General features: G+C 40.8%; 1 protein-coding gene across 1 annotated transcript in view; it reads left to right on the top strand.

The window, feature by feature from the left end:
* Positions 1 to 7,770: 7,770 nt before the first annotated feature.
* LOC122787469 (S-adenosyl-L-methionine-dependent tRNA 4-demethylwyosine synthase TYW1-like) overlaps positions 7,771 to 22,473 on the top strand; it is a 2,539,581-nt gene continuing 2,524,878 nt past the window's right edge. Inside the window, exon 1 of the mRNA XM_044054205.1 lies at positions 7,771 to 7,993. Coding sequence (XP_043910140.1) covers positions 7,927 to 7,993 — 67 coding nt within the window. The 5' untranslated portion in view covers positions 7,771 to 7,926. The remainder of the gene's footprint in view (positions 7,994 to 22,473) is intronic.

Raw genomic sequence — 22,473 nt, 5'->3', positions numbered from 1 at the left:
TGGAGCGCATCATCATGCAACTCATTAACAAAGACATTGGGAACCTCCAAACACTTGACCTGACCCAGTTCGGCTTTGTTAAGGGCAGATCATGCCTACTAAACCTGGTTGACTTCTTCAAGACAGTCATCAAGGCCATAGATGAGGGAAAAGTGGTTCACACAGCCTACCTTGACCTCGCCAAGGCTTTCGACACCATTCCCCACTCGGGTATTACAGAAAAACTCACCAGCCTGAACATAAACCCCTACGTCACAAGATGGGTTGCCAACTGGCTTACAGACAGAACTCACACGGTAAGAATAGCGGGCTCCAGGTCCGACTCTAAACCAGTCATAACTGGTGCCCCACAAGGCTTGGTCCTGGGACCCCTACTGTTCAGCATATACTTCTCAGAAGTACAGGCAAACACAGGAGGACTATGGCTAACCAAGTTTGCCGATGACTGCAAACTGGGAGCCATAATTGACTCTCCGGCTGACACGGACATCCTCCAAAAGGGCCTTACTGAGATGGACACCTGGTGTCAAAGTCATGGCCTCAAGATAAATGCCAAAAAATGCAGTCATCCCATTTGGGAAAAACAAAACACCCATGAATTACCACATAGGTGGCAGCCCCCTTAATACAGAAGAAGTAATAAGAGATCTGGGGAACCAGGTAGATAATAATCTCTGCTTTGGCAATCACATTGCCAAAGTAGTTAGGAAATCCTTCTTTGTGGCCCATCTAATTACTAAAGGGTTCGCATCTAGAAATAAAGAGGTTATAGTGCCCCTCTACTTGTCACTCATTCAGACCCATCATACAGTACAATGCCCCATTTGGGATGTACCTCACAAAACACTTCCAACAGCTGGAAAGAGCACAAAAGTACCTCACCAAGAGGATTACTGGCCTCAAACATATGTCCTCTGCAGCCCGACTGGAAAAACTCCAGCTGTACTCAGTGGGATATCGTTTACTCAGAGGTGATCTCTGCCTGACTTACAAAGCCATGTCCAACTCAGAATTGATGGACATGCTCCACCTAAAGAAATCCAAGTCACTGTGAGCCACACGCTCTAGTGAGCTAAACCTCACCACAACAATAAATAGAACTTGCTGGAGGGATAGATTCCTGTCACAGAGACTCCCCATGCTTTGGAACAAAATTCCTAACTACATTAGGCAGAGCCCCTCACGAACACTCTTCAAGAGAAACCTTGACAAGTGGATGGGTAACAGAAAATACACCCCTGGGATCACTTCATTGGCCCTGCTTGACAGAGGCTCAGTTAATTAATCAATGGGGCAGCGAAAGTTGACACACTCTGGCTAGGCTTATAAATGCCCTTGGGCAGATAGCCTAGTACCTACCTATGAATCTATGAACACATGTACACCATTGCATATGCAGACATTTATAACAGATATCACCTGTGTATTGACCAGTCATTCTCTTCCTTTCAATTAAAAGCTATAATAATTAAGGCACCTACATCCCTGCTTTCAAGTGGTTGTCATTAGAATTTTTTTTTAGGCATAAGGGTCTGGTCACACAACTACCTACACATTAGTTATATGTACAATTTCTCCTAGTTTCCAGGCAAGGTGTGTACCATAAAAGTTTTTACAAACAAGGTATGTAAAAATGCCTCCTTAATACAGTGCACTGATTATTTTACTATAATCTGCTCAGCAAACAACCTTAACACTTATAAAAACTAACTTAGGAATCCTTCACTGACATAGAAACCTGGTTATCTACCTCCAAGCTGTTCCTGAATCCGTGTAAGTCTAAATTAGTTCTTTCTGCCCCAAAACATCTTGCAACTAACAAACCCTCTCTGTTTATCTCCTACTTCAACAACACTATAACTGAACTAGTCTTTCAAACCAAAAATTAGGCACCTGTTTTGACAAAGTACTGAAATTTAACAACCATATTCACACAGTAATTATACAATGACCCCCCATCAATATTCCAAAACGTGCAAGCTGATTGTTCAGCATGCCCGTTGTAAAACTTGTCTTTGCTTTGGCTCATTAGCAGCAGTACAAAAAACTGCCTGCTCACACCCTTGTTCTCCCCTCCCCCTTCCCTGTTTATTACCTTAAGACAATCCCAAAGTTAATAAATATTACCTGTGGCAGGCACCATTTTTAAAACTACAACCACCCTTGTCACTATCACATGTTCATTTATCAGTTAACTCTGTTACCTGATTGTTTCCAGCCCCCTCATAAGAGCAACTAACAGGGTCTCTACCCACTTTGCTCCCCAACCTGCCCCCTATTACCTCCTGCCCCCAGTGGTCCCATCTTTATTACACTCATAGACCCGTCGCATCTTTCCAATAGCCAACCACAGTGTTAACCCAACACTACCTCCTCCATCTTCCCACTACTATCACACCTCCTCAACTAACATGTACAAGCATACCTTACCTATGCTCACTGCATGCACTCTCCTTGCATATCTTACATCCTACCAAAGCTCCATCATTCCCCCACTCAACCACTACCACTGTACAACTACTCACACCACCACTCATGTCTCACCCTCACTCAGCTCCCCTCCCACCAACTCAAGAACCATCCCTATGCACCCCCACATATTCTACTACCTATATTACTCAAACATAAAGCATCCCTACAACTTAACATAGTAACCCTCCCACCATATCTATCTATCACCCACGGAGCACAATGATAAAATTTCCCTTATAAACAAACACATTCAAAAACTGAGAAAACTAATAACCTCATGCATATCAAAACTAGCCCTAAGTGGAGACATCCACCCCAACCCTGGCCCTACCATCTCCAATCCCAATCCTCATAATCAGACTAGAAACCACAACTTCTCCCATATTACAGCCAATAGAAAGCCAAGTGACTTCCTTCTACTAAGCCTAAATATTAGAAGTATATCTAACAAAGTCCATGAACTCCATGCCACCATAGACTTGTACTCCCCAGATATAGTCACCCTGACAGAAACCTGGCTAAAACCTCACATTACCAGTGAGCAAATGCTCCCAACAGGTTATGGCATACTAAGAGTAGACCGGCTAAACAAGAAAGGAGGCGGTGTAGCTATAATATTTAAACAGTATCTAAACATCCAGATCTTAAAATCATCAGCTCCACAAATAGGCAATGAAGAAATAATATATACCAACCTCAAAATAAACCAAAACAAAACCATCAACATAACTGGATGCTACTTCCCACCTGGCCAAAACATCCCTCCACTAGAAAACCTCCTCAGCTGGTCTACCCACCATCTCCCCCAAGAAACTATCATTTTAGGTGATTTCAATATTGACTGGCAATCCTGTTCTGGCAACCATCCAACCCATCATGTAAACCTTCATGGCTTCACCCAACTAGTCCAGTCACCAACCAGGATAAATAAAAACTCCACCAAGCACACTACCCTGGATTGGATACTAGTCAGTAAGAGCCCCCAGTCATATATAACAGGCTGCTTATCAGATAGCCTTAGTGATCACTCCCCAACATTCCTACTCAAAAAATACCTATACCAGGCTAAACCTGTCATCTACCGTCAAATACGTAAAAAACTAAACTTTAACCCACTCACATTCATCTCATCCCTCAAAGAATGCAACTGGCATCCTCTAAAGTACCTCAGTCTTGATGACACAGTTGAATTTTTTAATACTACCTTCCTGAGTATCCTTAATTACCATGCCCCCATAAGACTTTCCAGAATCAAAGCATAACCCTCCCCATGGCTACAGAAAACCACTAAGTCAGAAATGAAAAACAGAGATAACGCCTGGGAGAACTGGCGCAAAACCAAAACCCCCTCAACTAGACAGAAATTCCTAGAACTACGTAATAGAGTCAAAAAGCTAATAAAACAGGCCAAATTCCAATACTACCAGTCTGCCCTAGACTCCTCCCAACACAACCCCAAACAATTCTGGTCCTCCATAAACTCCATCCTCCACCCAGGTAAAGTCAGTACCCCTCCTCCTAACATCCCTCACTCCTCAGTAAATATTGCTACCTCATTCAACACACACTTCACACAGACCATACTATCACTAGCTAAACAACACAACGCCCCTCCCCTCCAACCCACACCTTCAACTAGTAATCTCCTCACTGCCTTCTCTTTTTCTCCTGTACCCACCTCCAACATAAAAACTCTTAACTAAACTTAAGCCCACCAAATTAGCAGCAGGCAACCTCCCAAATGAATACCTACAAATCGCAGCTGATGCTCTGGCCTACCCAGTATCCATCTTGATTAACCGATCTCTGTCAGAAAGTTACGTTCCCACACTGTGGAAAGTATCACATATAATTCCCCTCCACAAAGGCAGACCCTCCACAGAACTAACCAATTACCGCCCCATAGCTATTCTCTCTCCACTCTCCAAAATACTAGAGAGATGCATACACTCTCAGGTCTCAGACTACCTCCTTACTAACAACCTCCTTTCCAATACTCAGCATGGTTTCCGACCAAACCATAGCACCACCACTGCCTTACTCTCCTTTACTAGTACTATCCTTCAGCATAAAAAAATGGCTCTCTCTCCTCTGCTACTTTCCTAGACCTATCTAAAGCATTTGACATGGTCCCACACAAACAACTTATCTCAGTTCTCAATAACCCATCCTTCTCAAAATCAGTCACCAACTGGTTTCAGAGTTACCTGTCTGACCACCAACAATCCGTTGTATGGCAGAATGATATATCTCCCCAACTATCTGTCTCCATAGGGGTTCCCCAAGGATCCATCCTTGGACCCCTACTCTTCTCTGTTTTCACCAATAATCTAGCCTCTGCCACCAAACATGGCACACTCGTACAAAACGCAGATGACTCAACCATCATCTGCTCAGCCCAGTCCCTACCCAAACTGCAAAAAGTCACACAGGAAGCCTTTTCCTCTGTTGAAACTTGGTTATCCAATGCCCAATTAATACTCAACCCAAACAAAACTAAACTACTAATCTTCCAACCCACCAAACATACTCAAAACAACTCTCACTTTAACATCACAGCAAAAGACAACACCACTGTATACCCAACTGAACACACCAAATTGCTAGGAGTTGAAATAGACAATAAACTAAAATTTGACATTTGCATATCCATGACCATAAAAAAAGTCTACAAAAAACTAGGAGCGTTATACAGAAATAAGCAACTTCTCACCAAAGCAGCAAAGATTAAAATAGCAAATTCCCACCTTATCTCCACCCTACTTTATGCCTCTCCAATATATACCAACCTAAGGCTATGCGATCTAAACAAGCTAGAGACCTGCTACAACAAAATCGCCAAATTCGCCACAGGGGCATCCTACCGTAGTAACCACTGTCTCTCACTTGCTGAACTGGGCTGGCTTGAACTCCCTTACCTCCTTCAATGGTATCAACTCCCACTCGCCCACAAACTAGTAAACCATCCACTAAATGTCCCATCCCTCCAGAATCTACTGCAACCCTATCGCACCACCAGACCACTAAGATCCAGCAACAAAAATCACTTACAGATCACTAAAGCCAATAACTCTGCTGGTGAAGCACTATTCTCTTGCACCATACCCAAATTATGTAACTCCCTCCCACTCACAATTACCTCCATACCATCATGCACCCACTTCAAAACTTTACTAAAAGCACACCTAAAAACATGCTGGCTATGCCCTTCCAACTCCCAATCTAATATCACCCACCCCATCCAACCACTACCTTTCTTTCCACTCCACTAACTACCTTGATTATAGCAAGCTCAGATGCTCATAAGCCTAGTACTTATTATACAGCAGGAACTTCTTATTGTAACATTTGTTAATGTCTGTTATGTACTTCACAGATAAAGATTCTAGTTGTCTACTGATGTACTATGTTCTTCATCTGTAAATATGTTGTAAATAATTGCTATGTAAATTGTTAATCGCTATGTAATCCAATGTAACTACTGTCTATTTTAACTGTGGAGCTTTTCTCCATGGGCCTCCGCTGAAAATGGACCTATGTCCAGTCAGACACTCCTGTTCAACAAAAATAAATAAATAAATAAATCAGACTTATACTAATGGAAAAAGGTCCGGTCGCCCGGATTTTTTCCATTAGTATAACTTTTTTTTTGTTTGTTTTAGACAGCAACGGAGAACAGAAGTGCTCCGTTGCTGTAATCTTGCTATGTTAAACCGGTTTAACATAGCAAGATAGCTTAAAAAAAAGAAATTGAGATCTTCCTTTCTCCATTGCTTCCACACACAGCTCTGATGTACTGCGTAAGCATACACATGCGCAGTACATCAGAACTGCCGTAGAATACTGGACAGCTGCGGAAGGGCAGCACGGAGGCATTATACAATGCCATTATTTAAGAAAAGTAAGTATTTTTTTTCTTAAATAATGTCATTGTATTATAGCAATAACCCACTTCTGGGTGTGGGTAATGCTGGATTTACCCACGTTTGTCTTAGTTTGGCCACTCGGGCTTTGCCCTCATGACCAAACCACACCGACCGTGGGTAAATCCAGCATTATCCACACCCAGGCGTGGGTTATTGTTTAAATAAAACACACCAAAACTTGGCTCTCATTCTTTAGGGGGTAAAACTTATATGTCTGATAATACAAGAAAACCCTTTACCTTCTCTTTTCTTCCTTCTCTCCTATACCCAGCACCTATTTTTGCAATATGCAAGTGACCCAGCTAAATAATCATGACAAATGCTACAACAAGGTAGCTAAATTTGCTGCAAATCTCCCTCATTTACCTGTACCATTGCACAGCTATCAGAGACGTTCACTGGTTAGAATTAACCCACTAACTAACATATTCACAACCCCCTTTCATAAATAATCATATCTACAAACCGAATGACTATTAATCTCTAAATAACCTTATACACCTATACTCATACCTCTTAACTGTCCAGATTTTCACAGAATGCCCAGATTTTTGCCTCATATTTTTGGTCCATTCCTCATAAATTGTAGTTTTCTGACAAATCTTTGAGGAGTAATGTTAGAAAATAATGGCAGTTATTCGAGTTTCATCCTTTATACCCTTCGGAAAATTCATGCTAATGCAAAAAACTATTATTCTATCAACTTTTTAAGTTTGTAAGAGCAATGTTTAAAATTTTGGGCCTTTATCATCCGATTATTTATGGTTTGTCTAGATTTTTTTGCTTTAAGAGATTGAGGGGAATGACTGTACCATACAATCCTTCGAGATCACTATGTTACGCAACTGTTTTGAGTATGTAGAGCAAGCGCTATCTTCCCAAATATTACATAGATAAAGACTACTCTTTGTGGGCTTCTAGCAAAGGACACAGGGCAGTATATAAGTTGCAAATGTTTTCATCATATCAAAGTCAGAAATGACCAACACGTGAAAATAATGTTCCAAAGAGGACACATTTGCACTTGTACTGCCCAGCAGCAGTTTTATCAGCTCTGGGTCTTTAGAAGAGGTCATGAGCTGGACTGAGCTGTTTCCACACCTCTTACTGTTTTATGAGGATGAGGGAGAAAAAAGTTAAGAACTAGAATAAAAAGTATGACATTTTATTTATTATTCGAAAGTACTTACTTCTGTAACAAACATCACTATTTTTATTTGCAAACACTGCACGGTGTATTGCTGAGTTAATACCCCAGAGTACATTGTCAGGACAACAAGCGGCAACCGCTAGTGATTAAAACAAACCCTTAATAAAATCTGCTTACTACAAATGAATAGTACATTTAGTATTTGAGTACGTTAATAAACTTGTAAGACTCCCAGAATGCAGTTCGGATGATAATAATGGCTGCTTCCATGGAACATTGTATTTTGGTTTGCTAACCAGTGGTTTCACTTTGCTTGGAGTGTTGTTTGTAGAATTCACTAGTATTACATTATTGGATTAAGCAGCGTTCTCACCGGGAATGGTTGCACTTGCTATTACTACGTTTTTAATACAATTGTTATCAGCTTTTGGGGAACTTGAGGAAGGTAGGTTGATTTTTTTCCTTACTAACCAATCACTTCTAAGTGAGAAATTGGCTTCTTTAATATTTACGCAGACGCAAACTTCTATCGAGTCTACAAACCAATGTAATTTTGGCAGTCTGTATGTATCTATATACACATTTGTTGTTGTGATATGTTAAATGTATTTTATAAACTTTCAGTGTGGGGAACTATAGTGGGTATAGTACATGTGCATTTTCCTTGTGTTGTTATTGTGCGCACTTTCCCTTTCAAGTCACCTGCTTGATTCTATTGGCAGTACACCACTTTTCAGGTTGTACAGAGTGAGACTGTTGGAATAAAAACATGCCAGTACTTATTAGAGCAGTAGACAAGGTATGAAATTATGCAGTAATATCATTGGGTTTAGGTCAGCTAGATAAATATTATTAAATGGCATGAGTTTTTGTATAGTAGTAATAAACCACTCTGTAAAGGATGTGCTGTTACTCTGTAACATCTCGCGGTCGGTCTTCACCTTACTTTTGAACTTACGCCAGAAGTCGTAGCGGAGTTACTGTAAAGCCGTACTGCTGATACACGAAGTGTCACATATCTACAAAAGTGTGTATTTAGGTTTGTAGACTGGGAATGTCTAAATGAGCAAAGTTTGTTTTCAGTGGAGTGCATCAGAAAAAAATGTAACACGTGGGATATGATGTTTAAGTGTTAATCATTCAGAAATTAGGAATTGAAAAACAATGGGGATTAAAACATAAATTAAGCATACTAGATTTGTAAAATGTTAAACATTCAAAATATGGTTAAAATTATACTCAGGAAATCTACTATTCTAGAATGAATATATATATATATATATATATATATATATATATATATATATATATATATATATATATATATACGCGTGTAAAGTGCTAACAGTATAAACCTAGTCTAATAATGTATAGTAAGTAGGAAAATTATGATTTGATTGGAGTAAGAAATGTGAGTTTAGCAGGTGGTGCAGTAAGGTTGATACTTCACAGCACTTGTATTTTCAGTTTAGTTCCTGGACAAAATGCCTTCTGTTTAAAGAATTCATTCTTTTATGTCCTTGTGGGATTTAACAGGTGTCCCATAACATGTAGTTAGTGAAATGGCACTCTCTAATTTGTAGGGGTGCATGCAGTATGTGCACATGTCCTGCAGGATCCTGTCCTGGTTTGTTCCCTGTCTTGCACCCATTGCTTGTAAGTTTAGTTCCTGGAACCCTGTGATCCCAAACTGGGTAAAGTAAGTATGGTTGAATAAAAGTTGCACAATGTTAGGGTGGGAAAATTGTTATTTTCAGTGTAAACTGAAGAACCTATTTTTTTCAGACGTGTCTGAGCTCAAGTGGAGGTCTTCATTAGTTTACTAACATATGCAGAAAAGTTGGCTTCACCAAAATTATTTTTTTAGATTTAGAGATCGGTGTAATGTTACTAGGAGAACTGAGCCTACTGCCTGAAATGGAACTAAAGATATTTCGGAAAGATGGATGTTTTAGGGAAAACTGGAGATTCTGTGCAAACTTTCGCACATAACAAAACTTGCCCAACAAAATCTAAAGGTGTTCCTGCTCTATGCCAGGAGTTTAATCAAGAAACTCCACTCCTTCCATGCTGTCCTCACCATAGAGATTGCAGATGTTTGCGCAGCTACTAAGGCATGGATTAAAACTGAACTGCTGAGAGCATCATGGCAGTCAAGGGCTAGATCTTCCTCACATTTGCACCAGCTACTGCACAGGCCGGGACTAAAGTTGGAGGTAATAAGATTTGCATCATAAATGTACCTTAAAGCTGGTCAAACAGGATCATGTGATTGAGCTTCTCCACATCTAAATTCCCATACAAAATCATTGCAAACTATAACCCCCCCTCTGTGACCTAGGAAACCCATAATACATAAAACTTGAATCCAATACCATACTCGTGGATAATTTTAATTGCCTCACTATAAACTGGAAGTCCTACATGAGACCCCAAGCTTGAAGGCCAGAAGTTTCTGGACTTTATAAACACACAACAGGATAGTCCATACACTCAAAAGGGTACAGACATACTGGATCTGGTCCTCACTAACATGGAAGAAGACTGCACCCCCCCCCCCCCTGTGTAATGTCTTCTCGGGTAAGGTCAGAATATAAAGATGTTTCCTGTGAAATAAAAAAAATAAAACCTGAGACCCAAGCTAACCCTGGAACATATACAAACTATTTTAAGGTAAACTTCCTACCATTAAGTGGTAACCTGGCAAGCTTTCAAGCCCCCGAAACCCTAAAAACACTTCTGCTTATGTAGAATTGTTCACAGAAACCCATGTGTCATGTTTATAGCTGCAGAGAGAGATAGCTGTGTGTACCAGAAATGAGCGTAGAACACTGTCCAAAAAAAAGGCCACCCTGGTGCAACCCCAACATCAATAGACTGCCTAACAAAGGGAATAAAGGCATGTCAAAAATAAGGAAGTGCAATGCCCAGTAGACCTCTCAGCTTCCCTGTTTTGGAAGAACGTTGCTATTTTCAGGCCTAATTACCCCTGCACAGGATGTCCCTATCTTCAAGCTTCAGTTAGCTCTTCACACATTTGTCTGACTCCTAGCTATTTGTTGAAGTTGTCTAATATACAGAAACCTACACTACATCAACATAATAGATTGTAGCAATAATCTTAAGAAAAAGGACGTTACATCTCGGTTTTTCTAAAGTAAAAATAAGCAACCTTGTATGGTAGAATTCTGCAACAGTTTGTTAATGTCTACTGATTTTACAGTGTCTTTGATTATGTGCTTATATTTTTCCATCATTTTGGTCAGTCTGGTGTTTTTAAACCTGTGTCTGAGTAGTGCCCCATATTCATAGTTGAATTGGCAAAGCTTATGTGCCATTTGGAATTCATATTTTATGTTGATCAGTCTGCAGATTTTTAGTTGGATGGTCCTACTTTTCAAGGACCTTTGTTCCTATTTTTAATGTCTGCAAGCTGAGATGCTAGAGTCACCTAGCAAGTTTATACTACTAGGAGAAATTTGGCCATGGCATTGGGGAACTTCCCCTACTCTTTTTCAGCAGGTGCCGTGTGACCCTTTGCATCCCACCTGAGGTACAACCAACTCAGGCAGATGGGGCCTCAGCTTAATATTTCATCCAAAGGATGACACACTCAGGAGTGCAGCACCCCCTCCCTTTATACCGGACTGCAGTGTCAGCAATCAAGCTACCTTGTATAGGAATAGGACCCTCAGCCTTCGACAACAAAGGTGAGTGTGCTACCATAAAAGTCCCCAAAAGCCAAATCTGAGGTAAAAATAGCCTCCTAGGCCAAGTTCAACTATAAGGCTTTATTTAGATATGCTTGCAATCTCAGACGGTAGACAAGTGTTCAGCGCTGAGGCAGAAGATGTAGCAAATCTGTTGGGAGATGAATTTGTCAGCCAAGTTTACCCCCCCACCTCTCATGAAATACCATCGAAGATACCCGTCCATACTATCAATAGGGAGCAGGTTATTGACACAGTCTCCAAGACCGAGTATATCATTGATGGGGTCTGATAATATTTCAAGATGACTCCTAAATAAAATGAAACGTGACTTACTTTGACTTCTGTACTTGCTACTTATTTCTAGCCTCCAAGCAGGATTTGTGCCTTGTGAATGGAGAACTGCAGTGGTCATCCTTCTGCACCATGGCTGATCATCTATGGATCTTGGTAACTATAGTCTGATTACCCTCGTATGCAAAGCTATGGATAAAATAATCATGGAAATGATGAACAGTAATGTGGGAAACCCACAGACAGTGGATCTAACACAGTTTGGTTTCATAAAGGGCTGATCATTCTTACTCAAGTCTGGTGGTCTACTTCGATAAGGTCACCAAAGCAATGGATGAGGGCAAAACAGTACATACTGTCTACCTTGATCTGGCCAAGACACTTGTGACAATTTACTACTTGGGCATTGTAGAAAAACTCCCATAATTAAGTATATGTCACCCACTTGCTAGCCAGCTGGCTCTCAGCACCCAGGAAATTAAGATGGGGAGTCTACCTCCAACAAGAGGCCTGTCAATTGCAGAGTCCTTCAGGACTCTGTGCTGGGTCTTCCCCTTTTTGGCATTGTGATGCTGCCAGCCCAGCTAGCTGTAATTTTGTAAATAATTCTGTCTCATATGTGAATATTGCTATGATTTATACAGAACTGTGTGTTATATACTGAGCTTCAGGAATGTAACCAAAGTGTACCCTACTGGAAAAGAACAGAAATGTATATGAACTATATACCTGTGCAAATGTATGTTTTAATAGTAGAAGCTTGAACATAGAGTTAACTTGCAAAACTTCAAGAAAATAAGTTGGAATCAAAATGTTTTACAGTTGTGTTATTTCTCAGTTTCAGTGCAGCAAGCAGACACAATGCCTAGAGCTAGACGTTTTTCTGTTGGCTTGAAAGTAGTTTTAATTACTAGGTTTAAAATGTCGTGTTTTATTGCTTGCTTCCCTGCACATCTGAGAGATATGTACTTCTCACACAGAGATGATAAAATTCTGTTATCTGTTAACCTGGGAATTGAAGGCAGGTGACTGAGAGTGATGTCATCCAAGTTGACCCTGCAGTAATGTTTTTTAGTAATTAGAACTTTCTTGGAGAAAGACTGTGTATTTTGTATCTTGTCTTGGACCTAGAAACAACCATTCATCATCATCTACATTTGCATTGCTAATAGTAAGTAACTAGGGTACAGTAATTTCTCTTAGATAGAGATGGGAATATAGTAGAGATTAGTTTAGATGTTTTCTCTATTCATTTGAGACTGTCCTGCAATAATGTCTTAAAATATTTCCTGTAATTCTGAACTCTGTAGTTAGTATTATTTGAGTCTTGTTTTTTTATTTATTATTAAATATATTTAAGCCTATCTTTGTGCCTGATATTTGTGAGGCATATTTAAGCTCATAGAGTACTTGCATAAGTACTTGGTGACACTGTACAGGCCACTTCTAAATATCCTTGGTTTTGGTCACACTTGCCATTTGGATAATAGTAACATTACACAGTCGAATTGGTCACCCTTTGTAAAGGCCTTTATAGTAGCTGATAAGTAGGGGTTGGTGGCAGTGATAACTACCTTATAGTCTGGGCAGAAGGGGGCATGGTAGTAAATCTGTGCCAGGTGTGTGTGTGTATATATGTATATGTGTGTGTGTATGTATGTATGTATGTATATACATATATATACATATATATATATATATATATATATATATATATATATATATATATATATATATATATATATTTATATTATCAAATATCTGTGTGTGTGTCACCTACTTGGGCAGGGACATGAAGCACTGGTTGGACAAAGAAGATGCTGTAGGTCTTGGCTTGAACCCTCAGCTGAGATCCTAACCCAGTAGTTGTGCCAGTGGGTAGTCTTATTGAGGATCTGGAGAAAGAGGGAAAAACCAGCCCCAGACTGACTGTGATCTGTGTGCTCTTAAGGGAAATTGTACTTTACTGTGTGTGTACTTGTCATCCTCCCATTGTGTACGTCCCTCACTGTTGCCAGTGAGAGGATTGAGGCTCCTTGATTACTGGGCCAGTGCAGGGGCGTCACAGGCATCTGCTTTTATGAAGTTAAGGTCATCATCAAGGACATCTGGCTGATTCAGGTTTACAGACTTTTGCAAGCAAGGTGCAGTCATAGAATCTCCACATGACACCACTAATGTCCTCCAAGAAAAGTTGACACAGACACAACTGGTGGCAGAGCCACTATCCAAGAATACATAATAGTACTCTTTGGGAAGTTGGCTACCCTTGAAAACTCTGTCACTGATGGTTTTCCTTTAAGAGAAGATCCATTAGTCAGAGATTTGGGGAGGTATGTAGACAGTAGTTTGGCCTTTGGCCAACATATGTCTATAGTAGTAAAAAATCATTCCTTGTTGCACAACTTATAAGAAAGGTTGTGACACCTAGGTCCAAAGAATTCATCAAGCTGCTGTATTTGGCCCTCATCAGACTAGTCATAGAGTACAACGTTCCCTTCTATATGTATCTGACCAGGCACATGCAACACCTGGAATGTCCAGAGAACTTCCTCACAAAATGAATGCAGAGTGTACATAGCATGTCCTACACAGATGGCCTCAAAGCCCTGTTACTGTACTTTGCCCTCAAACTGTTGTGAAGTGCTCAATGCCTGGCATAGAAAGCATCGTTGAATTCTGCTCTGGATCCTCTGCATTTCTGCAAAACGAACGGGGTCAGAATTACCCAATCGAAGGACATACACCTTGCTTGTGACTTAAGTGGGACACATTGAAGGCACAGGTATGTGTCCCAGAGGCAACTACTTCTCTGAAATAGGCTTCCCATCCATACAAAATGGAGTTCTTCCCTAACCCAATTCAAGCATAACTTGAACCAGTGTATTGGAAATTGGAAATTAACCCCTGGTGTGGCACCTTTGTCTCTAATGGACAGAGGCAACCTGTAAATGTTTCACCATCCAAGCACTAGCCTACACATACCTCTTAAAATAACCTTAGGGTACCAAAACTTGTTGGATACATTTGGAATGCATGACTAGGTTCATAGGTTGGTACTAGGCTATCAGCCCTAGGGCCTATGCAAGCCTAGCCATAACAATTCCCTGGATATTTCTTCCCACAATATTTACATCTCTGGACCCCTGTCTAACAGGGTGACTGACATGATCCCCGGGGTGAATTTCCTATCTCCCATCCAATCATCAAGGTTCCTTTTGAAGAGGGCCAATGAGGCGCTCTGCTTGACATGTATGGGGAGTCTCTCGGTCAGGAACCTATCCCTCCAGCATGTTTTGTTCATTTTGATGACAAGGTTTTAGATCCCTGGAGCGGGTGGCTCAGAGAGATTGGGATTTCTTTAAGTGGAGCATGTCCAACAGCTCAGGGTTTGACATGGCCTTGTATGTTAAGCAGAGATCGCTTCTGAGTAGACGATATGCCACAGAGTATAGCTGGAGTTTTTTTAGATAGTCAGCATATGGCATCTGCTTTAGGCCTGTGATTCTTTTAATGAGGTGTTTCTGTGGCCTTTCTAGCTGTTGCAGATGTGAGGTACATACCAAACGGGGCGTTATACTCTATAATGGGTCTAATGAGGGATGAGTACAGTGGGACAATGACCTCCTTTGAACTAGGCTTAAAAAGGGCCCTGTGGTTGTTAGCCTAATATGCACCCTTGAATCTAGAAATGCAGTTATATAAAGGAGAGCTAGCTGATTACAATAGTCCAACCATTTTAAGCTGCCATTCAAAGAGCAGAGATGACTTCCAAAGTGGTAACCAAAAAATGTTTTGTCTTGTTGTATACTGAAAACTGCAGATTTGTGAGAAAATAAGGGGATTGTGTACGTAAGTTTGTTTTATTTTTAATTTACGCACGTTTAACAGGGTTAGGATGGTTGAGCTTTGACAAAGGCCCCTTTTCAACTGCTTCTCAGGGGAGAAAAGCTCCGCAGCAACGGAGTCACACAAAAACAACAACAAAAAGTGTACAACTCAACAGATGTCCCAGGAGTAGTATACTGATGTGAGAGAAAAATGTCTGATAGTTTTCTACAAAATGTCTTTAGTACTATTTGTTTAAGCTAAACATAAAATATACATTTATTAGCAAAACAAGTTCGTTTGTACATTTTTTTATGTTATAATAGAAACTGTTTTGTATTTAGGTATGCATTGAATTTTAGGAAGTAGTAGTAGTAGTATCCGGTAAGTGGGAGAGTTAAGTATGGTTAGTGAAGTAAAGAAAAATACCGATGGGGGAAGAAGAGTATTTCGAGAGCTTCATTTGGGAACTACAGATGAAGAAGAGAGTTTGTCATGGGGGATGAGTTTCTGTCTTGGTACAATCTTTCCGTTTCCGGAGTACATCTCCGCAACTGTCAAACTGATGTTTATTGGAACTGAATAGATAATCCATGGCTAGTTCAAGGACTTCTGCTGAAGTAATTTTTTATTCAAGCATAGGGTTATAAAGAGAGATTATCAATGCATTACTGCTAAAATAATTCATCAGTAAAAGCAAAGACTATAAATTGTATTGCAAATTTGCTGTAAATTAGAATTAACCAGACTCCACATTAGCAGCTTAGTGCAGTAGTGAAATCATTATGTTGTACTAACCTGGCATTCGTAAAGTTGGGTACCATGTCCCTGACAAAAATGGAGAAAAGGAGAATAGCATTTGAGAGGCATGAATATGTTCTCGCCCAGAGGACTTGTGATCCTTTAGTGAGTTGGAAAATTGTGAAATATAAAGAGCTGGATCCTTGGAGTTTCCAGTTATTGATTTCAGCCCATACAGTGAGCTCTGTTATGATGTAGGCAGTTAGTGAAAAGTTTTGCCAGTAGAACAAACCTGAGACTTGTGGGAAGTACATGCAGGTAGTTCATAGTGTATCATCATGAGAATGGATGTTGCAAGTATCAAAAATGCATTATATGTGTTTACTCCATCTGATGTAACATTTCAGCTGTGAAACATGAGGTTAGAGCAGTAGAATTTGTCCAAAAGCATTGTATATGTTTACTGTAATTGATCATGCATTTCAGCTGTGAAACGAGGTCAGGCTGGTAGAATTTCTGTACCAGCCACCGGAAGAACTTTTTGGATTTCTGACTGATGTTAGAGTAGTACGGGTCTATATGACGCTATCGAATGGACTAAATAGCGAATGCTATTCAGTCGATCCGATACTGTCGAAATGGCAAAATGGCGAAGTCACGGAACATCGAAAAAAAATTCGGTAGGCCATCTTCGGGATTTTGCCATTTCCTCCCCTATGGTGTGATCTCGGAGTTGGTGTATTGGGGGTGTGTGGGGGGCACAGACCCCCAAATGGGGAGGGTGTGGGAGGGCAAAGCCCCCCCCCCACTTAAATCTGTGTGTTTTTTTTTTTTTTTCGGAGCAGCAAATTTTTCCCGGGGAAAAAAATTGCTGTTCTGTTTGTTTGATATTTTGTTGTTTCGATTATATCAGTACGATGAAATAGCATTCTCTATTTAATTCGTACGATAATGATATAGATGTGAGTAGTACAGTGGCTAGGTAAATGTGTTAAGACCAGTCTGAGAACTGGGATATCTGGATTATGAAGGGTAGTCTATTATGAAGTAAATTAGTTGTATTTTATATACTCTAGACATCAGTGTGCACTATTATAAGCCTTTGCATTTTGACTAGCATGCTCAAAATAGTATTATTTTGATAAATAACCAAGGTTTTGGGTGAATCTACAGAAGGACCATATGTAGTGACTTGGCAAATGGCTCAGAGGGTTAAATCTGTGATCTGTAGTTTTTGTGATGCAGGACACCCATTTCTCCTACCTGGACCTACTTGACTCCATCAAGGTACCCCCTAACACCTTGATCCTTGGTGACTTCAACTACCCCACCATAGAATGGGTGAACTATTCCTGCACTAATGCACTCACCCAACAATTCCTTGACTACTTCAGTTCTAACACACTAGACCATCTCGTTTCATCCCCAACAAGGGGAGATAACATTCTGGATGTAGTTCGGACCAACATGGGTGACTGCTGCACCATTCCCATAGTATGTTCTTCCCTGGTGAGATCGGATCATTGGTCTGTCTTACTCTACCCCACCCCCCAGCCATAACCAGGCTAAAAATTTCACAAAAGCTGACTGCGACCTCCTAAGGGAGAGTATCAGTAGCTTCACACCACTGCCCCCCCCCCTCGGAGGATGCAGGCAACTATGCTGAACGGTACGCCAGTGCAGTAATACAAGCACCTGTATAACTGCATGGACTCGGCTATACCCAACAGAACTAAAACCTGCTCAAGGAAATGCAATCCTGTCTGGTGGACATTCTCTATCGACAGGCATTGTTGTCCAAGGGTAAAATGGAACAAATTCCAAATTTGAAAAACTCCCTCTTCAGCCTCGACAAGCAAATTAGATCACTAGCCAAAACTTCCAAAGCCAATTATGAATTGAAACTAGTCTTTGAAGCAAAGGGAAGCCACAAAGCCTTCTTCAGCTACGTCAGGAACCTCCATTGCAAAGCCCAGGCTTGTTCCAAATTAGTACTTAATGGTACCACTTACACTGATCCTGTTGACTTGGCCAACCTGCTAGCTGAGAGGTTCAGCACAAACATCACCCCCTATCCCCCCCCCCCCCAAAAGGCCCATTCGACATTCCTGATACCTGTCCCACACCTCCCATCTCCATAGATCAAGTGTTAAAGACCTATCCAAGGAGGAGAACACAGCTTCCATGGGACTTGATAGTATCCCAGGTTATATTCTGCACCATCTCCAGCAAGAACTAGCTTCACCATTGAGCACCCTGTTCAACCTCAGTTAATTACAGGCTTCATTCCAGCAGAGTGGAGAACTGCCATTGTCATCCCCTTGCACAAAGGTGATGCCACTGCTGACCCGGGAAACTATCGCTCCATTAGCTTGACAAGTCTGCTCTGTAAAGTCATGGAGCATATTGTGCATCTCATAAACATGGGCATAGGCAATCTCCAAGTAGTTGACCCCACCCAGTTCAGATTAGGCAGGGGCAGATCTTGCTGGTTGAACCTGGTTGACATCTTTGAGACCCTCACCAAGGCCCTGGATGAGGAAGTCAATACCATACAGCTTACCTTAACTTGCCCAAGGCCTTTGACACAATCCCCAACTCGGGCATCATCGAAAAGCTAACACAACCTGGAGAAAATTCCTATATACACTCTTCCCCACTCAGCGGTAGCATGCTCACCAGCTGTCTCCACAGTTCTTTTCCAAAAGAAGCTAACCCTTGTACGGCACAGATACATTACTCCTTAACAGCGACTAGGGTCCCATCCTTCTGCTTTAAGGGCTTTCCCAATGAAAAGACAGTTCACAAAGTACTCGGTTAATTTTTTTTCCACTCGCTAAAGGAATTCATTCTAGCTAAACTGATAAGTACTTTTATTACTTAGAAAGTCACTGCCCGAGGTGAGCATGTTACCCTGAATGCCTTTCCCATTTTTCTGGCCTTCTTTCCTCATCATTCCACACACACTTGCTCCTTACTGTTCTAGTCCTACTTGAAGCCCCTAGACCTTGCAAATAGTGTAACTCTTGCCCCGAGCCCTAAAGCACAAAATAATACTGGTCTTCACTTCATAACTGTTTTTGGTTACACTGAAACACCAGTACTATCTGGAAGCCTCTCTCTGTAGTTCATAGGAACTTTGATTGTTTCCTGAGAAATCCACCCCCATATCGTTTCCTTTATATCTAACCATTTGACATGCCTACCTCGTAAGCCACACCCCTTCCTGTCTTCCTTCATACATCAAACAGACTTCTCCCACCCATACCCTACTTGACTAATTATCCTCCATCAGCTTCTGCTACTCCCTCTGCTGTACATATTACCATTACTTTTCTTACTTATTTGAGCATCCTACAACTTTCAGCTCTAACGTCTCTTATGCTTCCACGCCTAGTCTCATTCCATAAAATCATGAATATCTTAATACTTTCTATACTATTTCTGCTTCCATTATCTCTTCTTCTCTCTTACATCTTTTTACTGTATAGCTACCTCCATTTCCCAAAGACCCAACATGTCCCTTTTACAGCAGCTTCCCAACTTCTCAGCTGCCAATAACTATCTCTGCATCAGTTCTATCCTTCAATACACCACTTCCAAAAATCAGACTTCCTCCCTTCCTCTATATTCTAAAAGTAAAACGAAGTACCTTAATCACTGCCTACTTTGCCTCTAGAACCCTACTTCTCTTAGGTGATATACATCCTAATCTCAACCATGCCACCATTAACAATACCTCTACCAACTTAGGAGATGCATCCCTTCCAAACAACCATATTTCCTATTACTCAATGAACACTCGTAGTATTCTTAACAAAGTCAGCCAATTCCATGTCTGGATATCAAACTCCACTCCTGATATAGTCTCTGTAACAGAAATGTGGCTAAAACCTAGACATTCTCCCCCTGGATACAACATGCTCCGACTAGATCACCAGAATAAAAAAGGGGGGTGGAGTCGCCATTGTCTACTCCAACCATCTTACACTCTAGTCCCATGAAAACTACACCAGCCTTTCCAGCTGCAGAATTACTCATAGCTGACCTCAAACTCAATGACCATACTACTATCACAGTAACAGCCATCTGCATTCCACCAGGGGATAATATTCCTTTGCTGGAAAACATTCTGTCTTATTTTTCTCAACACATTCCCAATGAAACATACTCTTTGGGGACAGTAATATTAACTGGCTAACTCTCTGTAATCCTAACACTTCACATCACATAAATTTGTATGGCTTTACACAAGTAATTACACATCCTGCACATACTAACAACTCACAAACGCCTAGCACCCTTATAGACTGGGCAGTAGTCTCTAACCCCTCCAGATACCATAACCCAGAAACATTACCAAACGCACTCAGTGATCACTGCCCTATAAAAGTGCTTAGGTTCACTCCCCACTTCCCTAAACCACACCGATTTTATTTATTTATTTATATATACATATATAAAAACTTGTCACAGGTTATCTAACTTCCACCCTGAAACTTTTAAATCTCTCCTCTCAACAGTAAACTGGCAATTCCTCACTCAGCTCCCTCTCGATGACTTAGTCCATGCTTTCAACTCCACCTTCCTTAGCATCTTAAACTCCCTAGCCCCTCTCCGCAAAGTTCACATAAACTCTTAATATATCTCCCTGGCTATCAAAAACCACACTCATCCTAATGAAATCTAGAGACAAGTTATGGTAAAGATGGACACACAACAAACTCCCTCAGGACTTACACAAATGTAAAGAACTCAGAAATCTGACAAAAAATATATTAATAAAGACAAACAAGACTTCTATTTCAACCCTCCAACTGCTCTAAAATCTAATTCCAAAAAATTCTGGAATGCCATAAACCAAATTCTACATCCTGGAAATCTCATCTCCCAATCCGTACCCAGACAAAACACCAAGAAATAGCCACAGATTTTAATGCCTACTTTATTGAATCCATATCATTTATTTACCCCCTAAATCTTACTCCCTTACTACTAACTCACCAACTTCCCTAAACCTGCTCCAACTACTAACTCTAACTCTATCCCTACCTTCTCTTTCAAACCTGTGCCTACCAGTGACCTCAAAACTAAAACCATGCTCTCAGTATAAGCTGACAGCATCCACTCATCTTTTCTTCAGCTTGCAGCTGACTCTCTAGCTCTTAGTATATCTATACTGATATATTGCTTCATCTGTGAGTTCCCTTCATCTTGAAACAATTCTATACCCTACATATCCATAAAGGGGGCAACTCCTCAGATATAACCAACTTCAGAAAAATTGCTGCCCCCCCCCCTTTCTAAAATACTGGAAAAATGTATACTTACACAAGTCATTCAATACCTAACACAGGAAAATCTGCTCACACCCACCCAACGTGGATTCTGTCCTAAACATAGTACTACCACAGCCCTGCTGTCTTTCCTTAACACAATTGCTCTAGCCAGAGATGACTACAACCTTATCTCTTCCTAGACCTTTCGAAGGCTTTTGACACACTCGGCCTCTTCTCTTGGAAAAACTATCTAACCTCAACATCTCTTCTGATACTGTTGCATGGTTCTCCAATTACCTCACTGAGGGGCAGCAATCAGTAAGATGGCACTTTGCACTATCCCCCTCACTCCCAGTAAAAATGGGAGTTCCTCAAGGCTATATACTTGGGCTGTTACGTTTTAATGTATTCACTAATCTACTCAATACATCTTGTCCTCTATCTTGCCTAATACGATATGTTGATGACTCTATAGTTATCACTGTTGCCAACTCTTCTCTGAACTTCTTTCAACTACTAAGACCTCTTTTAACCCTGAGACCTGGCTCTCCAATAACCACCTCATCTTCAACCCTAAAAAAAATAAAACTATTACTCTTTCTCCCCAAAAATGCTAACCATATAAAATCCATCTTCTCCATACAATACTCTTATTGAGGTTGAATCCAGCACAAAGCTCCTTGGTGTCACCATCGATGAGCAGCTGAAATTTGACCTATTTGTTTCCAATTGCATTAAGAAGACTCGCCAGAAATTAGGTCTCCTGTACAGAAATAAAAAGTTCTGCACAACTGAGGCAAAAGTTTCCCTCATGCCTACCTTCTACCCAGTCTTTTATATAGTGCCCAAATTCTCACAAACCTGAACTCACTCCTGGGCAGGATTGAGGCTACCTACAACAAGGTAGCTAGATTTATAGCTCAACAAACCTATAAATCCCATCACTGTCTCCCTAAAATATCTAAACTGGCTCGAACTACCCCACTATCTTCTCCTGTCTCGGCTCCAGATCATTCACTCTATCCTATACGTACCTTCTTACTGTCCAGCATTAGCCTCCCTCATCTCCTACT

Source organism: Protopterus annectens, chromosome 13.part0, assembly GCF_019279795.1.
Source record: "Protopterus annectens isolate FY-2018-M chromosome 13.part0, PAN1.0, whole genome shotgun sequence".
In the NCBI taxonomy this organism is placed as follows: Eukaryota; Metazoa; Chordata; order Ceratodontiformes; family Protopteridae; genus Protopterus; species Protopterus annectens.
The sequence above is the reverse complement of the archived record's forward strand: the minus strand, read 5'-3'. Positions and strand labels throughout refer to the sequence as shown.